This window comes from Poecilia reticulata, chromosome 7 (assembly GCF_904066995.2).
Source record: "Poecilia reticulata chromosome 7, P_reticulata-male-v2, whole genome shotgun sequence".
NCBI lineage: Eukaryota > Metazoa > Chordata > Actinopteri > Cyprinodontiformes > Poeciliidae > Poecilia > Poecilia reticulata.
The window spans coordinates 6951860-6974925 of record NC_088836.1 but is presented as its reverse complement, the minus strand read 5'-3'; the positions used below and the strand labels follow the sequence as shown (position 1 = coordinate 6974925).

Below are 23066 nucleotides of genomic sequence, written 5' to 3'. Positions count from 1 at the left end.
GCTCTCTCTTCACCATGACGGATCGGTACAGTGCCCGCTTCATGGCAGACGCTGTGCCAATCCGCCTGTCAATCTCCCGCTCCCTTGTTCCCTCATTCGTGAACAAGATCCCCAGATACTTAAACTCCTCCACTTGTAATCTCAGAATTCTGACTTTAATCTCAGAATTCTGACTTTAATCTCAGAATTCTGACATTAATCTCAGAATTTTGACTTTAAACTCAGAATTCTGAGATTAATGTCAGAATTCTTTTTTTTTTTTCCGGTGGCCCTAATCCTCTTACGTACCGATGCGCATTTTTGCAACTCCCAAAATATAAAAATTGCTTTAATTTTGATCATTATGGGCCTATGTTGTGTGGCATTTAAGGAACTGTTCTATATATTTTCATGAATTACTATTTTTTGTTTTTTTGGATCCGATAAATGCTCAGGATTCCATTTGGATCAACGTCTTCATCTTAGACTTAAAATGAAACGTTATTTCATGGATGGAAACAGATGTGAGGATGGAAGCAAGAAAAGGAAAGGCGAAATTTGCGGATCAAATAGAAAACATCACAAACCGAATGGAGGTTTTCTAGACAAATCTGGCAACTAGTTGCTTTCAGTTTCATCAACCTGTCGGCAGAAAGAATACCATACTCGCATCCTGAAGATTAAAGTGTTTGTGTAAACTGCTTGTTTTTGGTTGGCAATAAAGTGAAGAAAAAAAGAAAATAAATATGTTTCACTCAGGAAGCAGAAGGGTGGGTGTGGGGAGGTAACTAGATGTTTACTCAGAACCAAATCTCAAACCATGAACTGTCACATCTCTGATAAAAACCCATTAAGATAGCAAACAAGCTAAACTCGGAGATAATGCTGCTCATTTGGTTGTGTGGCATTTAACGAACTGTTCTATATATTTACACAAATTACTATTTTTGAATGGCTTTATAATCTGATAAATGTTCCATTTGGATCAACGTCTTCATTTTAGACTTGAAAAAACAGAAACAGATGTGAGGATTTAAGCAAGAAAAGAAACGGAATCAAATACAAAACTGGCCTCATCAATGGCCAAATAAATTCTTACTGTAAACTCTATAATGGGGGATTTCCAGACAAATCTGGCAACTAGTTTCTTTTTTTCCGCCTTTGATTGGTTAGTTTTATGTAGGATTTCTAAAACCAAAAGAAAGAGAACGCCAAGAAATTTCATCAGAAACGTAAATCAGCGGTGCATGATGTAACATGATTTCCATGTTGGTCATGTTAGGTGAGTCTGATTGTGTCCGATGAGACATTTGAACGGATCTGAGGATGAGGAAGACACTCATTGCAATCTTTCTTTCCACTGCTACGTTCTTTTACAGTCGGTGTTGCCTTGTTCGAACCAGTTTCATCAACCTGTCGACGGAAAGAATACCCAACCAGCGACGGACAATGCTGCCCGATGTGCCAAGAAGGTAGAGAACAACGAAAAAAACTAAAACAAAAGGCAAAAGGAAACTGGAGCCATTTTGTGTGGTTTCCATATTTCCGTTGAAAAACGCTCAGCGTTGAACGTTGCCTTGCAGTGGCGGAGCTAGACTTTTAAAGTTGGGGGGGCCAAGGGGACTACCTCTGTGTGTGTGCATATATATATATATATATATATATATATATATATATATATCCATCCATCTTCTTGCACCCTTGTCCCTTAATGGGGTCGGGAGGGTTGCTGGTGCCCATCTCCAGCTAACGTTTCGGGCGATAGGCGGGGTACACCCTGGACAGGTCGCCAGTCTGTCGCAGGGCAACACAGAGACACACAGGACAAACAACCATGCACACACACAGTCACACCTAGGGGAAATTTGGAGAAGCCAATTAACCTGACAGTCATGTTTTTGGAGAAAACCCACGCATACAAAGGGAGAACATGCAAGCTCCATGCGGAAAGACCAGGGCCAGGAATCGAACCCAGAACCTTCTTGCTGCAAGGCAACAGCTCTACCAACTGTGCCACTGCAGCCTATATATTATATATATTATTCCCTTCTCACCCTCCGCGTGTGGTCTGTTTCATCCTCTGAGCTCGGGTCCTCTACCAGAGGCCTGGGAGCTTGAGGGTTCTGCGCAGTATCTTGGCTGTGCCTAGAACTGCACATTTCTGGACTGAGATGTCAGATGTTGTTCCTGGGATCTGTTTGAGCCACTGCTCCAGTTTGGGGGTGACTGCCCCGAGGGCCCCGATGACCACAGGCACCACTGTGGTCTTCACCTTCCAGGTCTTTTCCAGTTCCTCCCTGAGGCCCTGGTACTTCTCCAATTTCTCATGCTCCTTTTTCCTGATGTTGTAATCACTTGGTATTGCTACATCCACCACAACGGCTTTCCTCTGTTCTTTATCCACCACCACAATGTCCGGTTGGCATCAATCAATCTGACATCAATTCAAACTGAGGCAGCTGTTTAGTACAAGTCAGTTTTTGACAATTTTTTAGAAAAATTTGCAATAAACTCTAAATTATGTTTTAGTGCAAAAATTCACACATTATTGTGAATTTCTATAATAATTCTCAAACTGGAAGGACTGGTTAGTATAATTTTTCAGTAACGGATAAACACTGCATTGATTTGATAACATAATATTTAATCACACTTAGTGTTTAGTCTGGAATCTAGAGGGCCACATTTGTGTGGCGGGCCAGATTTGGCCCACGGGCCTTGAGTTTGACGCATGTGCTTTATACCATAAGATCAGAGGTGTAGCCCACCCAAAACTGAATTTAAGAGTAGCACTACTTCAATATATTTGTGCATGAGTAACAAGTATCCATTGAATGACAAGAGTGAAAAAAGTATTTGGTATAAATGCAACTTAAGTACTGAGTAACGCATGTAATTTAATATTTAAAAAATATGTCCACGGACAAACGATATAACATTATATGGACAAGTTAGTATTTTAAAGACTAAAATATGATTTTATGTATAAAAATATAAACTACAAAATATATAAAAATAAATATTACAAAGCAAGAAATCATACCAGAAAAAAACCTTTTCAAAATGTCTTTTTTTCCCATATAACCAATGACGATATATAAGTTACTGTAACTTTGTCAGTTTCAAAAGTCTCATCAGATTCAGACAGATATGAAAATCAGAACAACAAAGCTTGTAGTAAAATAATTATTCTCGTTTTGGCAAACTGTAGCTGTGTGTCTGTATCTGTTAAGGTTTTGGTTAAAACATGTTCTTCATTCAGTGAAATTATACATAGCAGGTAGAGTGTTACTCAAGTGAAAGTGAAGAAAATGCAGTGCGGTAAAACTCCTTAAAAGAAAAATATTTTCCAAAATTTACTCGGACAAAAACAATAGCCAACTTCCCAAGAGATGTTAATCTGTTGTCTGCTGCAGGAAATATGTTGACTAGTGCTAGGACATTTTTTCTGTATAGTACCATTTCAAACAACAGTCTCTTTTTAACTTTATTTGGAATTTTAGCTATAAAGAAATCTTGTTGTACCTGAGCTGATGAAGATGTTTCTAGTAAAAAAAATTATCCATTTGTATTCTTACAGGAACCATGGTTGGCAGGGACTGCACGGCTGAGTCAGGAACACACTGCGTTCCCTGTCAGACGGGAACCTACATGAACCACTCCAACAGACTGGGGAGGTGTCTCTCCTGCTCCACCTGTGACTCAGGTGCAGTCAGGGAAACTGAAAAGACGGGCCTTTTGATAACAATTTAAATAGTCCTAACAAGTGCTTTTATTTTCTAGGGCTTGGTCTCTTTGTGAAGCAAAACTGTACATCAACATTGGATTCGGTTTGTGATGTTCTAAGTGGATTTTTCTGCAAAAGTTTAATAGATAGTACAGGATGTAGCAAAGCAGAGAAACATTCAGTCTGTAAGCCAGGAGAGAGAATAAAGCAGCCTGGTGAGTCTGAATTCATTCGTGGATTTAAAACCATTTGTAAATGTTGGTGTGTTTCTGTGTTAAACTGTTGGTGTTTTAACAGGAACCAGCAGACATGATACAGTGTGTGAAGCTTGTCAGCCAGGCTCCTTTTCCCCAGATGGAGTGAACTGCACTCTGTGGAGAAAGTAAGATAACAGGACCTTTCAGCTCATCATTTCATTCCACATCTTCCTCAAAATCACCTGAAACGTCCCGACTTAGAATGGGGGGTTAAAACAGACTAACCATTATTATAGCCATAGCTATAATAATATAACCATTATTATATTATTATAGCCCTGATCAACCTCGCAATGTAGTCATAAACCCGCACCCACTTAGAACTGTATGGTTGTGGAGCATGATTTAAGGTGAAGACAAAAGTGCCATAAGGCCATTTTGCACTGTAGGACTCCAACACAAAAAGCATTGATGACGCTCAGATAGATTTAATAGCTGCAGAGGAACTTCAGGAGTCTGACAGGTGTTTAATGTGAGGAATAAACTGAAATATCAATGTTGAAAAATCTCCTCATTATATTTTCTACATCAGAATTCTCTTCCAGAAAGACCTTTCTTCTACTACCATCACCTGCAGACAGATGAAATTGAGTTTAAATTAGTTTTCTTTTTTTATGTAAGAATAATGGGAATAATGTGGGCACCGGTGGCTCAGGAGGCAGGAGTTTGTCCCGTAACCGGTGGGTTGCCAGTTAGAACTCCAGCTTTGTTTGTCTCAGTCGTGGTGTCTGCCGGTGACAGACCGCTGCTTTCCCATCATCATGTGAATGACTCAATGTTGTGGGAAGCATGACTCTGCACTCGATAAAGTGCTTTACAAGTACAGGTGCCAGTAGCACCCAGTTGTACAAGTACAGGTCATAATGTTAGGTGGAAAAAACTTAGCAATATCTTCATTTAGAGCCTCTCCGTTCCAGTTCTCAGGGTCCACCGCCCTGCATGTTTTAGGTGTTTCCCTTCTGCCACACACCTGACTTTCAGGTGTGGCTCATTGCATGCAGAGGAAATCATGCAGTAATTTGAATCGGGTGTTCTGGAACAGAGACATTTACAATATGCAAGGCAGTGATCCCTGAGGACCAGAATCGAGCAACACTGATTGAAATCAAACAATGTAAAACATGGACGTTTACTCTAAAAGTGCCAGTTCATTAAAGGCAGAACAAGTATGTGTAAATTTGGTAATAGAAGACTAAAATGTGTTTCTTATTTTCTCCAACAGATGCTCTGAAAACCAAACCACAGTCCAAGATGGAAGCTTAACAGCCGATGTTGTCTGCAGAAATGGATCATTAAGACACAGATATTTTCTGTTGCTGCCATTTGTTTGCTTCTTAATACTGTGCTTAGTGCTTTCTAGAGGTTTGTGGTGATTTGAATAACTGTTTGATTTAACTGTTTGATAAGCAATAAAACTTCTGCTTTTTAAAAGAATGTAGTTATATATGTTCAAAAACGAGTAGCACTGGTTACATTTACTTGAAAAAAGAGGCACTAATAAGTATTTTTACTGCACTGCACTTTTTTCTTTTGAGTATTATTGCTACTCTTACTTCAGTAAATTGATTGTACATTTAACGAAGTAAACTTCAGTGATAGGAAAGATCAGACTCTTAGATTTCTTCCATGTATGATCTACTGTTTATTCAAATTTGAACATAATTAGTTAATTTTATACAGTTACTGTTAACATCTCTGTATTTTGTATTAATAAACACGTTTAATTGAAAAGTTACATAAAGGTTTGTTTATGTATTTATATGAAAGTAAAAGTTCGTCTACTCTGAACTTGAAATGAGAAAATGCTGTTCAATACAGCAATTTTGCATGCACTGCGCATTGTCCACCAGATGGCGCCTCGTGACTTTATATTTGTGAACATCAACGATGAAATATTTTTTTAAGCATATCCCTAAATACTTCTGCAACATCACACTAGTAAAATAAAGCATTTGACTGTAGCACTTTAAAAACTTTAAAAAAATTATATTGCAGGATATAATTATTTAATGTCTGCTGGAGAAGCCCCGTTTATTGCTGTAAGAGGAAAAACAGGGAGAAAAATGACATGTCAAACCATAAAAATATAATACTTTGACAAGAAGTTACAATAAACAGTTTATTAAATTTATTCAACAACAGCATTGCCAGTCTCTGTTTCTGTGTTAGACTTGTTGCTGTGGCAGCCATGGACAGGAACAGCGGGACAGGTGAATTTGGATTACCGTAACCATAGTGAGAGAGAAGAAGTGCTGTCAAGCTGAGTCAGACAGTGTTTAGACTGCAAAGAAGATTTGCTTTCAAAATAAAAGTGCCACCATATCACTGCCATAAATATTAACAGCATTAGTTCTATTTTGAAAATCAAATACGGAAATAACAACGCTACTTAAGTTCCTTTGACTAAGAACTCCGTCATCGAAGCCTTAATGATTCTGAAACAACAAAACTTTAAAGTAGCTTTACTAGTTTAATTCAGTCTAAGCGTCACCTCCAGCCTCGGTATGTAAAACCTTGTATTCTGAAGTGAGAAGAAGTTCGGACAGCAAAGTTTGGACGTGTCCTGTTAACGTTGGGCTGCTTGGGAGTTGAACCAAACTCTTAACGATGCATATGCTGGCGTCAAACGGATCCATCATGGACCTGAACTCCGAGTGGGTGAAAGTTAAGGCTCACTACCGTGGGTGAGTGATTCTCCGTGGGATGCACTCGGAAAGCTGTCATTATTTATCCTAACCGAGGTGGCGAGGGGAAGCACCGAGAATGTGTTATGGGTCAAACTGTACGCTCGTCATCTTTGGCTCGCGCTCAGTGCTTCCGCCGCACACCTTACCGGCGGCACACTCTCTCTCAGCTGTACGGAGGAAAACTAGTTCCAGCTTGGAGAATGGTTGCACAAATACCTGAAACTCGCAATTCTTTATTTAGAATGTATGTCAGAAGGTAATTGTGTCGTATTTGTTTTCTTGAGGTGTGCTCACGGCCCATTATGCCTAGGCTTTTTGGTTTAAACCATAAAGGTCAGATGAAGTTGAATGTGACGCAATTTTGTAATCAGAAAAACTTCAACACAAGGCAAAGACATATTCCCCTGCATCGGTGTTCATTTTGGCTGATGGAAGAGGCTCCGAAGTTTCTTCTCATACAGTTGAGGCCAAAATGATTCCTGCACCCAACACACCTTTAGATTCAAAGTTATTTTTAATTCAATCAAGAAGATTGCTTCTGATAGAAAATGACCCATGGAAACTGCCTGAAGATGAGATAATTTACAGGAGATGTCATTGTTTATTTACATAAGAAAGGTATGTCAAAATCTATTTGTACCCCTTCTCAATCACCAAAAGAAAACTCTTTACTAACATGAGATCAATGCAACATAATTGCTGACGTTGCATGATTCTACATCTTTTTTTTTCCATTACCGTTCATCTTTAGGGAGAGTTTGCACCTAAAGCCTCCTGGTCATGACCCTAATCTTTAGCTTCCTCAAATTCAAAAATACTTTATTGATCTCTAAGAGAAATTACTTTTTTTTTTTACTACAGATTCTGTATCAGATTTAAGTCAGTACTCTGACTGGGCCACGCCAAAACATTATTATTTAATACAGTTATTCCAGGCAACATTCAACAAATAATCTTTCGATGAATGACTTGTAATGGTTCTCTTCTTCTGTAATGCATTTTTTTTCTCCTCTAGAAACATTGACAGACAGTAGTCTACCTTTAAATTAAAAATACATCTATCTTCCATTCTTTTTGCAGACAGTAATTCCTGAAAACTCATCTCTAAACCATTTCCAGGTATGGATGGATGCCAATCAGTGTTAAAGTGCTCTAGTATCACATCAGTAGATTTTGGGAATACATCTTGCCTGAAAACACAAACTGACAACTTGGTTTATTTCCTCATAAATTCTCCTCATCTTCTGGTAAATCACCACTAACCATCATCAACTCTCTTCCCCTGAACAGGAATAAGGAATTATATTGTGGATCGACTCATGTCACTATATTCAATCCTTCAACTACAATAAACACTAGTAGATAAAAAGCTGTTGGTGCTCTGAATATACCACTGAACAGGTTCTGAGCTCAGAGATATGGGCTGTAAGAGCATCTCATAATGTGGAGATGCTTCACTTGTGCATGTTACACATCTTACCTGCTGTATTCACATGTAAATGAAAGCACTCTTTAGCTCCGTAAATGTTATTAAATTGAGTTAAACCGATCGGTGTCGGAGGGGCTCTGTTCTCTTGGATTCTGATTCTGATCTACCAGAGTGACTCTTGTGTCTGTGTAAGAATGGAGAGCTGCTTACTGTTGTTCAGGATGCAGAAGTCTTAATGAAGAAAACACACCTGAGGTCCCACCAGCATGTCTCCCTGTGGACCAGTGTGTGTGTGTGTGTGTGTGTGTGTGTGTGTGTGTGTGTGTGTGTGTGTGTGTGTGTGTGTGTGTACTGTTTGACACTTAACAACCTGCTTTCTTTAAACCACATGTTGTAAAAGAAACTCAGTTTTTTTAAATGTTCTTAGAAGACAGTCACTGTCTTCCTGTAGTCCCTCTGGTTCAAGGTTCGAACTCCAACAACTCGTCCTCATCACATCCCCATCACACCTACATATCTGCCTGCAGTGCAGTTTGTTAGAACGCTAAACGCCGAAACACTGACCTCTCATTAGATGTTTGTGACAAATGGTAGAAATGAAAATGCGCAAAAGTTCCAGATAATTAAGAAGTGAGCACAAGCTTTTGCAAAGCTTGGGTTTTGTTGATTAACATGTATTTTGGTGTTGAGCATTTTTAAAAAGGAAGATTGCCTTTTATATTAAAACAAGATTCTTAGTTTTGCACATAACGTTTGAGTTCTAAAAAAGAAACCTCTAACATCTTGCAGAACTAAAGCTCTGTTGAACTACAGCAGTCTGCTTCATTTGCAGATTTAATTAGTTTTATTTACACTGAACTGATTTCAGACTGTTGTTTGTTGGCCAAAGTTAGTTTACATTTATATTGATCTATTTTCTATGATGCACTAAACATATTGTGTGATTTTGTGTTTGTATATGAATATATTCTTTTACTCTAGTGACTGTTTATACAGGGAAGAAAGCAAAAAAGAACCCCTCTGTTTTGAAGGTACATATTTGTCTGGCCAAATCAAAGTAAGGAAGAAACAGAAAATGTGGAATATCATCTGTGATATCGAGATATTTAAAAATACATATTGTGTTATAATTTTTGCCAATATTGACCACTGCTGGTCTAAATGTGCCTGCATAATTCAATTCAACTCAATTAGGTAGGGACAGATGCACATTAACATTGACAAACTGAATAAAACAGCATTTCCATGTATCATGGTGTTGTAGCATGAGCTAATTTGCAGCATTTGTCCCTAGGTGAGCTTTTCTTAACAATATACCTAAAAACTATTAAGAAGTCAAATGATGTTAGAAATTTAAAATAATAAAACATGGTGTTGACAACATATGCAACATTATAAATATAAAGCAAGAAAATGTAAAAAAGAAACAATAAAAACGAAATATTTCAATGTTACATTTCTGTTTTTGATGTAGCCAGAGTTTTGTTTGCTTTTGAACATACTGAAACTGGATTTCATTTTTATTGGGAGATTTTCCGATTTATCCTCTGATTTTATCTACGTGCTAAAAGTCTGAAAATCATCCACTTTTTAAAAGAGATCGGTGATTGGCCAGAAAATTGCGATGTGTGCACCCTTAATTCCAATATCATTAAACTATTGATGTAAACATCACTAATCACACTGATGAGGCTGGCTGAGTCTTTAGACCTAAATCAAGTTTTCCAGAATAAATGACCGATTCGTGATTCTGATCATTTTAGTGCTGTTTACTCTGACATTTATTTTAAAGGGACAGTATTATGTGTTTTCCAACTACATGGAATCATTTTATAGCACAATCAAGTAAATGTTGCCCTTAATTGTCAGTTGCACAGGAGCGCCACAGGGCGCTGTACTCTCACCGTTCCCTTTCACTCTTTACACTTCAGACTTCCAGCACAAGTCCGACTTCTGTCATTTACAGAAATACTCAGATGACACTTCAGTTGTTTGTTTCAGAGATGGACAAGAGGCTCATGGACTGATTAATGTCATGGTGTGGGAACAATCCTTAATTTGATCAATCAAAAAAGATTGGGGCAAAGAGTCTAAGGACTTGTTTGCTTTTTGTGTTTTTACAGAAGAATTCCGATTAATCAATCATTCAAAGCAGTTATATAATATAAAATAAGATACTTTATTCATCCCCAAAGGGGGTAGGGAATCATTTGGTTTGACCCAGCATAGTACATGTGCATGCATACATTTTTATCAAGTTACATGTTTCCAAATATTGCATGTTCTTCAAAGAACTGCAAATATTAATGTTTTATTAATATTTGCTTTGTCAATTTCTTCTCTGAAATTGTGTGTTTAACAGCAACACAACTTCTGTGTACCTTGTAAATAGTGCAAAAGAAAAAAAATGAACAAATAAAAGCAACACTATGGTATATTTGCTGTTGTGCTGCTATTGTATGATTTTTCAACTGACTCTGTAAAACCTCTTGAATGCTCCACCCAGAGTTGGTGTCCTGGACCTTTTACATCTTTTTGTTTTGTGGGTCAGAAGCTGGAAAGTTTGTGAATCACTGGTATGGAGGACGTCTGCATAAAGAGGACTTCAAGGCCTCCCCAGAATGTTCTTTCTTTAAATGCTGTTGTGTTTGTGATTTAGACATAATCTCCACCTGATGGTGCAGCTTGGAATGTTTGTGTTACTCGAAGGACATGTTCCCAGAAACGTCCAGCAGTTTCTGCTTTTAAAGTAGCAGCTAATGCATACTTATAGTGAATTCAGTCATAACTCAGCTGATCAGACCTGTGTGTATTGTTGTATAAACTACTAGAGGACCACTTTCACAATATTTACCAACAAAGTGAGGTCATTTGTGGAAAGTGACCTTTTCCTCACTTCTTTTGCAGTTCTACTGCGCTCTACTACTGAGGTTAAGAGGTATAATGTGAATAAAATTTTTATTAAGTATAGGGTTAGAGATAGACTAGTAATGGTGAGGGTTATAGAAAATGCCTGGATTAGGCATAAATACAGTTACTAAAATGAATAGAGGTCAATATAAAGTCCACAGTTTGTATAGAAGTGCAAGGCTGTGTGTGCATGTGTGCACGCGTGTGTGTGTGTTGCGGCTGTAGGTGATGTCGCCCAATAATGCTGAAGTTAATTCCATCGGGTTCCTATAATCCTCCTTTTTGATTCATGAACACACTGACCCCTTCCTTTGTGACTCATATCCAGATGAATCTCATCTTGGCCAAACAGAGTATTAGCCACATTGTTCCACTTCCTGGATTATTCTCTCTGCACAAAGTTTTCCTAGAATGTACTGTTTTCTGCAAAGAATATTGCTGTAAAAACTATTTAGTGAGAAGCAGTATTTGTCGCACATTTGGCTAACATTGACTTTGGGAGCTTGTGAGAAGAAAACATGGATGAAGTTATGAATCTGACGAGATGCTTACTGTCTGCTTCAGTAGTTAGCACAGAAGTAGCTAGAGAAGCAGAATGAGTCACTGGGCTGTTTTTAGTTAACATAGTGGGACTGTTCTTTTTGACTACTAAACATCTTTAGCTAAATACTTGTTCACATGCAGAGTTCGTGATGAGCCTCCATAGCTGATTACGTTAGCATACAATAAAAGATCCAGTGAAGCTAACTAGCTGGAGGTTGCTTCATGTTGAAGGACGGTTGGTTGTTTCCACTGTGGTCACATGCTTGCTGAGGAGGAAGGCTAGCTCAGTGACTCGATGAAACTGGATTATTACTTGGTGGAATAACATTTTTAAAAATGTGGTTTAGAAGACCAAAAGCTTCCTGGTTACTGGTCATGGAGCGGGAAGTGATCTGTGTTATCAGGCTTCAGGCTACGCAGGCGTTGTATCTATGCTGCTCTCTGCTGTGGGTGTGTCAACTCAATTACCTCAGATTGTGGGGTAAAAGTAAAGATTTTAATATATATTTAATGCCAATTACATTAATTTTAATAACTGAACTGAACTTCTGATTAGGCCTGTCACAATAACAAATTTTGCTGGACGATTAATTGTCTAAAAAATTATTGCGATAAATGATAATATTGTTCAAGACCTTTTGACACTGATTTAATGGAAATGACTAATAATGCATGTGATTTTCTGCCATAGAAATATACACTTTATTTTCAAAAGAACACATAACACTGGAACTGATAAATAAAACAACCAAAATCAAAAATAAAATGGATTCTCAGTCTCCATAAACAAAAAACACACCTGAATAAAAACTAAACAACATAAAACCAAAGTGGAAATAAATACTGCATTCAACCAAAAGAGTGCAGATTATAAAGTCTGTATACTATATTGGCCTAAAGTAATCTATAGATTTAAATAGAGGAGATGGGCACATCCGACTACCTAATACTATAGTTCATACTGCACGATCTTTTGCCCCTATTTTCTCCTTATGACAATCTTAGAATGTTGGCCGATCTAAGATTGTCGCTGGTGATTTCGTAACCGATCATCATGTAATGTGATTTAGATCGTCGTGGCCGCTCCGATCTAAATCAGGGTTTGTGGCAGGTAGCCAATCAGAAAACGCGGATTCTCCTCTGCGCTTTCTGAGGAGAAATTATGAGGTGAATCCCAAACAACTGACACGGCGCAACACGAAGTCCAGCGGACAACAGAGATGAAATGTGAAAACAACATTAATATTTATTCAACATTTCGTGCAAAGAATATAGAAATGACAAGGACAAATTGCCAAATTGCTACCGCAGTTGATAAACCCGGTAAGTTTTCAGCTGTTTTTTTTGTTAACAAAATAGGTTATAATGATTTTCATTCAGTCAGGACTTTATGTTGACTCTAGCCACATGCATCACAGGTAGATTCTAGTTTTGATTAATGTCTGGTTTTAAAATTTGTTAACTGGACTTGTAGCCATTACCCATGTGGCTGGACACCACACGGTACGATCAAACCGTTATATCTAGGATTTCTGTCTGCTACTGTGTGGTCTCTCAGGTTTTGAAAATGGGCCGACAATCCAACATCTCATGTCTGTGCGCTGGACATTAGACTAGGGAAATGAGGAAGGGGGGGTCAGTGGAGAGTACCGGAGTTTAGCCTTTTTTCATTAAGTGTCAAAAACAAAGAAAAATGGCAGGAAGAGACGATAAAGCCGATAATTAAAATGAGGTCGATAGGTTTAATTTATCCTGCCATTTATCGTTTATTGCGACAGGCCTACTTCTGATCATTTTATTGTATTGTTGATCTTAATGTTTTATTTTGCAGCTGTTGTGAATTAGCCATAACATTCAGATTATCTCCATCTGTCCCTATCAAATAAACATTGAATAAAAAGTAAGTTTGTGTGAAGGATATAATTATTAAACATTAAACCCCAAGAAAACCTAATGTTGAAGGACTGGAATTTCCAGTCCCTTGTTGTCCTGTAGATGGACATAAACATGAAACACATTCATATTCTACATGCCAGGTCTGTGTGGTTAGAATGAAAAAAGTGGAATTTGAGAGAAAAAAAATTAACAGATGTCATAGAGTCCCATCAATGCTGGTAGAAAGTAGGAAGACTGTATTTTTCCTTTAACACAGAAAGTTTACTTCTCTAGAAATATCTCCAGGATTCAGTCATTGTTGCTGTTGGTCATCATCAAGACAACGTTTTAAAAGCACGTAGACGTGTCTGTCTGCTGCAGTGTGGAACACGAACCCTGAAGAATGCAACTGTGAGAGTGCTTCAAGATGGGGGACAATGAGTGGGTGGGATGGGTGTTTACCATGAAAAGCTTTGGCTTCCAGCAGCAGCACAAGTGTGATGGATGAGCATCTGAAGCAGAGGCACAGAAGGAATGACAGAAAAGAGAGAAAGCTCTAGACTCTAGGAAGTTTGACAAGTTGTATCTGTCTGAAGAAACTGTTAAACTGTTACTGCTCAGGCTTCATATTAGGGGTGTCCTGGTGTGATATTGATATTGCAGCCTAGACTACTGGCTCTTAATAATACTGATCCGGTCCAGTATCTGTACCTACTTTTATTACTTATTTTGTTTAGTGAAATTTTAGAAAAGGCTTGATCAAGCAATATTACTGAGAGAATAGTCAACAACATTATGTATGAGACAAACTGATCCATTTGTCATTAACCAATGTCTTAAATAAATTTGAAACCTAAACATAATATTCTCCAATTGAATAAAAAAAGAAGGGAAGACCCTGAAAAAGACAGTCGGGTGCTTCTACATGATTGGAACAAAAAAAGAAAACAAAACTTTGTTTATACTTCCAACTGTTTTAAACTTAAGAGTCCACAACTCCAGTTTCACTCACTGTGCCCAAAACAATGTGATCTTTATTAAAACAATAGCATAACCAAATTAACTTATCACTGCAGTCCTTAATGTGTGACTAACTCTTAAGTCAACCTTTTTTTACTGATGAACTGCCTAATGAGTTGCTTTTGGTTTTATCCTTATGTTTCTGCAGGAATTTTGATTTTGTTTACATAAATTTGTTTAGTTCCCTTTGGCCAGTTTGGAGCTGGAGTAGCGAGTGTTGCCATGGTGAGCACTGAAGATAGCATTACTCAGTGTTACAAATGTGTGATTTATTTGCTATACGCAGTGTATAGCAAATGGGTCTCTTCTGCTCTGACTATGATTGAGGGTATAATAATAAAATGCTCTCATCTTTTATCATTTGTGTTTTAACCAAAGATGAATGTTTTCATTTGAGCTGAGTATTATATTAGAAACAAGAACATTTCTGACTTGATTTGCTCAGTACGATAAGCTTTGTTTATGGCGACACCTGAGTCTGTATCTGAACGAATTAGAAAACATTTGCTGGATCAGTAATGAAGCACCTTCAGTTGATCTCTGCAGTTATACCTTTAAGCCTGAGTGTGGTGTTTACGTGCTTGAAGGCGCTCTACATTCACCCAGGTGGGTGTTAAATGGTGTGGAGCAATGCCTGCAGAGAGGCTCGCTGTTTCTGCTCCACCTTGTCAGAGTCCAACTGATATTTGCTATAAACACACCCAGAAAGCTGTCTGACACACTCGAGAGACCACTGGCCGCAGCTCAGACAGATTCCACTCTTGTGCTGGGTGTGTGTTTGGCCCTGTCTCCATGTGGATGTTGGTACTGATCAGCTGCATTGTTGAATGTCAATACAAGCTGCAGAACAATCCACAGTCAGTCCCCAACAGAACTCTGAGTGTGGATGTTGAAACTGAACATTTGCACCCTTATTTAGAAAAGTCCTTGGCTGATAAGGGTACATGAAGGCCACAACTGAGATGAAATTCAAACAACATAGATGGTAAACGCATTGTTTATGACCTTTGAGTTCAACACTGTGCTCATTTTATAGCCTCAGTGTTTAAGAGAGGGTAAAGTCTTGGTCACTGATTTGTAATCCGGAAAAGTGACCAACATATTTGTTCTCAGACATGTGGTGTGTGTATGTGAGCTTCATCTAGTGGCTTGGAAGAATAAATATCACCCTGTTTACTAGTTCAGCTAACCTTTTCTTTTAGTGGGATTGTGAGGGAACATTGTTAGTAGTCAGCATCTCACCTGTAATAAAGTCAGAACATGCTCCAAAAAGTTCAGTATTATAGATTGCAGATCACCATGGCTTTCAGTGTAAATGACAGATGCCCATATAAAAAGGTTCTGGACTCTGTGGAGAGCGATCCATGAGTGAAAATGATGTCATGCTCCTTGAGCCTCTCGGTCACAATCGGAGCCCAGTGAGTCCTGGCATTGTCATCCTGGACTATCCCTCTGGAAGAGGGTCAGTCTGGACTCATCACTCAATCAAGTTTATGTGTATAGTAACGAGGCAGCGAGGCTGAAATGTGCTCACAGGGACATAACATTGATTATTGCAACAGCGTCTTCACAGGTCTTCCCAACAAATCAATCCTCAGCTGCAGCTGGTCCAGAACGCTGCTGCTTGCGTTCTCACTAAAACCAGGAAGATGGAGCACATAACACCAGTGTTAAAGTCCCTACACTGGCTCCCTGTAGCTCAAAGAATAGACTTTAAAATACTGTTGTTGGTTTATAAATCACTGAACAGCTGAGCAACAAACTACATTAAAGATCTGCTGTTGCTGTATCAACCTTCCAAACCCCTCAGGTTCTGCTCTGATATTTTTTTTTCTTTTTAGGCAGACCTGTGAAAACACAGTTGCAGTTATCAATGAGACTAAAGATAAATGCATGGAGGAGTTTCTCTGGATCTTGCTGGGAGCTAAAATCATACCAGTTTCTTCAGTCAGAGAGGATTGAACAGCCTCAGTCCTCGCTGATTGAGGCTGTTCAGTCCCAGTCCCTTGAGTTTCCTGTGGAAAGAAACAAAACATAGCCAAATTCTACTGTCGTACATCTTCGATTTGATTTCACCAAAGGTTTAAGTGATCGTGAGACTGTGAGACCCATCATAGTTTGAAGCATGCAGCACTGGATCCTGATGTTATTTTTGCTGTATTTGTTTACATGCTTGATAAAAATGATAAACAAGACAGCTGTAATGAGTGGGCCTTTCTGAATACATCATTTTCTCTGTAAACCTGTTTGTGTGTCCTTGCCTTGTAAATGCCTTGAGGAAGCAGCTGAAACATTAAGCTTGATTGAGACTTTGCCATATTTCACATTATCAAGGAGAAGTTTTGTCTGCATTCAGTAATAATGAAGGAATTTACCCTTTGGTTAGAATTCTTGCGTTAAGATCCAGTTTTTAAAGTAAAAACCTGTTCTTGACATCTTCTGTTTGTGTGGTTTCAGGTTGATGTTGATCACTGACTTGGCTGCCACGGTAAACTTCGTGGAGCTGTGTGAGGAAGTGAGAACAATGTGCAGCGTTGCTAAGCAACAGCCCATCACACTCAAGTGGATCGATGATGAAGGTGAATGAGCTACATGGTCAGATACCATATATCTGTTTGACTTCTGCTGAGTTTGTATATTGTCTTCCAAGTACTTCTGCAAACTGAAGTTGTCTTCCTGGGCTTCCTGGACTGGCTGTTTCACAAGTCATCACCACCACAGTGCACTTGGAAATTATTTTATGTCTTGCATCTGTAGAAATACTAAACTTGTTGACCCAACACAAAAATAAGACTTCAGAGTCAACTTGGACTTGTGCCCTAAAGACTTGAGTCTTAACTTGGACTCCTGGTCTGAGATGCAAATCTTAGTACCAGTTTTATGTTAATCTAAAACTTGCTATTGATACTGACCTGTTTGTGTTCGCAGGAGACCCTTGCACTATTTCCTCTCAGATGGAGCTGGAGGAAGCTCTTAGGATTTACAGCAGAAGCAAGAGATCTGTACTGCTGCTGCATGGTGAGTTTCTTCCTCAGCTGCTTTCAAACTGGACATTAAGGCATTTTGTCTTGGAGCATCATAAAGATCTGGAGGCAAACTATCATTAAATCATAATTTCAAAACATCTGTTGCCAAGAAACTCCTTTATAACCATATAATAACATCCAGACTGGGGATGTAAACAAATAATCGACTTACAAGTAATTGTCAATAAATGGTTTATTGGATTAAAATTCATTTCATTCAATTATTGGGAATCAAAATTTACATGGTTGTTTGGCTTATGCAGTTATTACTGATTATAACTATTAATTCATTATTGATTAAATGATTAATAAAAACAAATTATTTAGTTTAGGTGACACCTATCCTGCAGCCACCCCCACAGCATTCTCTAACCATTAAAAAAAGTATTTTTTATGTGCTGAAATGATCTTTCCCTTCTATTGGTGCCGAAAGGCCAATTTGTATTAAATTTGTGACTTCTCTCCCCCCTTCTTCCTTTGTTTTGTTAATAATCAAACTCAAAAGTTTGTGGTCCAACCTGATCCTCAGTAGATAACAGCCAAACACTTTAGACCAGCTATTTATTGTCTCTAGCATGTTGCTATGAAATAAAATAAGAGTGGAATAATTACTATTTACTGAAAACGTAAAAATAACAACTGATTATTGAAATGTTCATTTGAATAAATATGTATTTTACGACACTTTAGTTGATTAATCTGTGGCACGTAAGGCCTTCCACACCTTACGCACTGGGTGAATCTAATCATGTTGTATTTACTGATGCGACATGTTTAGATGTGAGTCTTCCAGTTCTTCTACTTTCTTGGCAATTTTCACCTTTCAATCAAAGCCTAATTTCTTCAATTACTTTCCAGAAAAAAATCAGTATTGTTTTAAAGAACTGTAAGAGTATCAATAAATCTTGTCCTGGTCTGTAACTAATGTTTACATTTTTACATTTGTCGCTGCCATTACTTATAAGTCATTCTTGCTTTTTAGAACTTGAGTGCAAAGTAAATCGGTAATGTGTTTGTTTGGAGTGTAACCTCTGAAACTCTTTTTGTCTCTTCCAGTTTTCCCCAGCACTCCAGAGAAGCCAGGCATGCCCTGCCCTGGAGAAGACAGTAAGAGGATTCTTTAGCCCTCCTTTTCACATTTATTTCAACTTTGCACAGTTTTTTTTCAGCTGTAGCTGAGAGGCAGCCAATCATAGAACTGTGTAAATGTCAGCAGTATGTGCTTGGGACTTGGTCAGAGATAACATGCAGGTCACTGAGGAGCTGAACAGCAGACTGTTCAGCTCCTAAAGCAGCAACAAAGTGACCTAATGTGTGGATGTTGCCAGCTTTCCTTTGAACTTTCTCTGTAAGGTTCTATAATACTAAACCCTTTGGGTCACCTGACTACTCGTATATAAAATCCCAAGACTAAGACTGGAATATGCTCTGACCCATCATTTGAAGTTCCAACAATTGCAACTATTCTGGAGGTCAGGCTTAGTAGCAGGTTTATGTAAATTGACCGTTCTACCAGAACGTCATTATTATTATTATTAGGTCAGATGCTGATCTTGATGACAGTGCCTGGCTCACAATCTTCAGTTGAATGCTTCCCAAAAGTGTTTTAATAAAAAGTTCAACTCAGGGCTATGTGCTGGTCAGGAAGATTCCTCCACACTAAAGCCACTCATCAATGTCCTTATGGACCTTTTTGAATGCTGAAACTGAAGGGACCGTCTACCGTCTCTCCACCAGAATGAAACGGTCCAGAAGGTCTGGGTATCCCGAAGCATCAAGATTTTCTTTACCTGAACTAAACGTCTCGGCCCAACTCATGACAAACAACCTTATGTCATAATCCTCCTTCCAGCAAACTTCATACTTGACACGATGCAGTCGGGTGTGTGCTGTTTGTCTTGCAGTGGCCAAATCAAGATTCTCTATTAGAATCAGAGACAGGATTTGTCAGAGAACATGTCTCCACTGCTCTGGAGTGCACTAGCAGTGTAGAAACCATTTTATGAAGCTTTCTAATACATTTTCTTGAGGTAATGTGAAGGTGGCATGACCTTTGGAGGACCGTATTGGCTTTGTAGAGAGTTAGCAACCTCTGCGTCCTCTCGGCCCACTCTCTGATTTTATTCTTAATACTACTTGGTGGTTGACCTGTTGTTGTTCCCAGTCACCTCTGTGTTATGACACCACTAAGATTTGACTGTGGCATATTTAGCAATGAGGAAAATTTAGCAAGATGATTTATTGAATTGGTAGCATTTTATATTTTGCATTCACAGTACCAGCCTGGAATTCTGCTATGCCAGAGAGTGATCCTAATCTTTCCTGATGTTAGTAGAAGCAGTAAGAGAGTCTAATAGAGATCTTATTTCCACATTTCTGCTGTATGCTTGAGATCTTTTCAGCTGTAGCTGGGAGACGCCCCATAACTCTAGAAACGGCTAACAGTCATGTTAGCATGAAAGTGACTGGGATGCCTGTCGCTTGTAGAGAGCTACTACTGGATTGGATCCATTTACACAGATGCATAAATATTGACCCAGAACAATCAGCCTTGGCTAAACCTGCATCTGTATGCAAGCAGAGAAATACAGCTCAGAGATACACTGCAAACATTGATAATGAGTTTAAACATTGTCTTTCATTTTGACTTTGATCAGTGCAAAAAGATATAAAAAACGGTGTAAAATGTAGTGATAAAAAATGTTTACAGCCTTCATGATTACAGATCAAGCACTTCTAGGCCGTCAGATTGATGTCTTTGTATAGAGAGGATAGGTCTGCGTCCTGTTATCCTGATAATGTTGGAACATAAACATGAATTTCTAAAATGTTAGTTGGAAGTAACCTAGTGTTGGTTTGATAAAGAACTGGTTTGTTCTAACAATGTCCTGAGGACTAGGCAATAAAATAACATTCTATGCAGAAGTTAAGCTAGTACTTAAATTATGTTCAACACAATTTCCTTTGGACACTGCACATCGAAAATGACTTGGAGGAGCAAAGGGCATGCTGTAATTAAAAGCACTGGGTTTGGTCTCTGAGGGACATAAATGTGCTTATCCAATTTCATGGTGGCCTTCTTATCAATGTGATGTACATTCTGCAAGTTGAACAGTTGAACCTCAAACACTGGGATTCACTGCAGTAACTGGTTTTCAAGATTACATTTTTAGAGAAGTTTAGTTGGTAAGATCAGGGAAACAAATATGGAATTCGCCGTATTAACATTTGAAATGTTTTGGTTTGCTCCTACAAAAGGCAAATGTGAAACACCTGAATGAACAGTGAGCCTTGCAACTCCGTTGCGGAAACTCCATGCATCTGGCTGTGTAGAAAGAGGAATGTAGTGACCTTGAACAACATGGTTGTTGGAGCCAGAAGAGGTCTGGTCTAATTTATCACACACACAACCATCTTTCAGGTTAATGGAGAGTAATCTGAAACAGAAATTATGCAATGTGCTGCAGATGTGTGGACAAAAATGGTCATAAGGAATGAACATACTGTATATAATTACAGATTCAATGAAGTTGTCAGAGCTCTTAGCTGAACCTTTTTGGTTCAGGAATATCAAGAGTGAATGGATGGACAAGTTGATACACAACAATGTAGAATCAGTCCAGCTGTTGAACTGCGAGGATTCACTGTTGCTATGTTCCTCCCCCAGTTTGTTCTCACACTGTTTGCTTCACTCCCTCGCTGTCTATTTGCTGTGCTAGCAACTTCCTACAGATTTTGAATCGTACTCCTGGGTGTGTGAGTGTGTGTTTCTGTGTGTTGTATTTCATGGGGAACTGTCGGCTTTAGTGGAGACTTAACCCAGGTTTACTGGGTGAAGAGAAGAGTGTCGTTCTGTGGGTAAGTAATGAAGGTTTTACTTTTACTTTATCTGTGGCTCACTGCTGTGATTTTCTCTGTTATGCTTAATTTGGTTCCATACTTTGTTAATTAGTTGAATGAAGAGGCGAGGACAGGCTCGTCTTCTCAGGGAGGAGAATTAGGGTTCACAGGATGGGAGGATGAAGGAAGTCACAGTTGCTTATTTATTTTCACACTGTTTATTTTCAAGGCTAACTCAGATCTTCTGAAACTATGCAGAACAAAAAAAAAAATGAATGAACCCCGGATGTTTCTACAACTGGGTTTCATGCAGGGAATATTTTCAATAAACTTGGTATTCTGAAAGTTTTAGTGGCCAATTCCAAAAGATTTACTCAATTCTCAGTTTTTAATTTTTATAAGCAATTTTCTACATAAATGAATGATTTTTTTTTTTAATTGAAGTTGGCATTTAAAACTTCAGTTTTACTTTTTGCTGTTTTATGCTCATAATTTGTGTTAAGAGTAAATTTTTCCACTTGCATCTTGTAATCCATTGTCCCTGTATCACACTGATAGGATTCCTGACTGTTCTGGGCTTTTTTTTGTCTGATGGATACTCTTAAGAAAACTGTGCCGCTGCATTACCTCACATTTCCCTTGTTGATAAAATGCATTGGAAGAAAAAAAATAATTGCCAACTGCTATAAATGATAACAACTAGAGATGCACAAATATATCAACACTATCATCGATATCGGCCGATATTAGTCATTTTTTAAAAAAAATATCTGTATCGATCTGATAAATAAAACTAAATAAAATAAGTTAATCAATAACCAGTATTTATTTTCATCTTGTTGCTGTTTGTTTCAGGAGGGGAATAGGTTGGTCATGCAGTATGTGGTTGGTCATGTCAGTGACAGTGATGCAGCGCTGCATTGTGGGGAGTTAAACTGTAGAAGAGCAGCAGTGGTGAAGACTACTGTATGCTTGTTTTTTTTTTTTTTTGTTTTTTTTTTTTCTTTTCAAGGTGCCGAAAGAGTAATGATGAAAAAAATAGTATGCATCATAGTATGCATCATATAATGCATACTATTTTGGTTGTCAGTTCTAGCCCCATTCTGCCTCTCTCTGCTATTGTGTCCTTCACGCACCCGGCCTGCTGGCGGTCAGAGAACCCGGTAGCACCGGTGGAGTTTGTTGTCCAGTTTAAAACCCAAATCACTTACGATTGGTTTAAAATAAAACCAACATCATCAGCAAAAAGTGGACTCCTGGTGCCAAATAGCATCACCTCTGTTTTCTGTTATTTCAACAGTTAATAGTTATCTTTCAGCCTTTTAGTATTTATGAACATTTCTTATTTAGTTGTTGAAATCAAATTGATCACAAGTAAAATTTTGGGTTTTGCTATTTAAGTTGAATTAAGTCACTTTCTTTTCCAGAGATAGAAATATTTATTAAATGGGAATCTTTCATTTATGTCAGGATGTTTTAATGATGCAAAAATCGTATGACACCAGCAACATCAAAAGCTCAGTGAAGAAGAAAATTCTCCTGAAAGTAGTTTGATGTTGATAATTTAACCAAACTAAGAGGCATATGGAGAGAGAGAGAGAGAGAGAGAGAGAGGGAGAGAGATGAACAGACCTCCCTCTGTGCTGAAACTGATGCAGACTGGGAGGAGGTGGAAATGTTAAAATCCTGGATGATGCGCTCAGGGGACAGAGGCTGCTTTGCACTGGAACCCCCCCCCCCCCCTCTTTCACCCCCCTCGTCCCCATCACCACC

General features: G+C 38.4%; 2 protein-coding genes across 4 annotated transcripts in view; both read left to right on the top strand.

Moving 5' to 3' along the window:
• Positions 1-1075: 1075 nt before the first annotated feature.
• On the top strand, positions 1076-5766 carry LOC145547548 (tumor necrosis factor receptor superfamily member 14-like). The gene is made up of 6 exons (XM_081608700.1): positions 1076-1261; positions 1359-1451; positions 3560-3685; positions 3763-3921; positions 4004-4088; positions 5186-5766. Exons 1-6 carry the CDS (start codon positions 1237-1239, stop codon positions 5334-5336), a joined length of 639 nt encoding a protein of 212 aa, XP_081464826.1. The 5' UTR covers positions 1076-1236; the 3' UTR covers positions 5337-5766.
• A 614-nt stretch (positions 5767-6380) lies between these two features.
• The window catches only part of prkcz (protein kinase C, zeta), a 97566-nt gene continuing 80880 nt past the window's right edge, over positions 6381-23066 (top strand). For all 3 annotated transcript variants that reach the window (XM_008412928.3, XM_008412926.3, XM_008412925.3), the window contains exons 1-4: positions 6381-6647; positions 16885-17006; positions 17356-17445; positions 18510-18560. In XM_008412928.3, the coding sequence (XP_008411150.1) occupies positions 6571-6647; positions 16885-17006; positions 17356-17445; positions 18510-18560 (340 nt within the window). In that variant the 5' untranslated portion in view covers positions 6381-6570. The remainder of the gene's footprint in view (positions 6648-16884; positions 17007-17355; positions 17446-18509; positions 18561-23066) is intronic.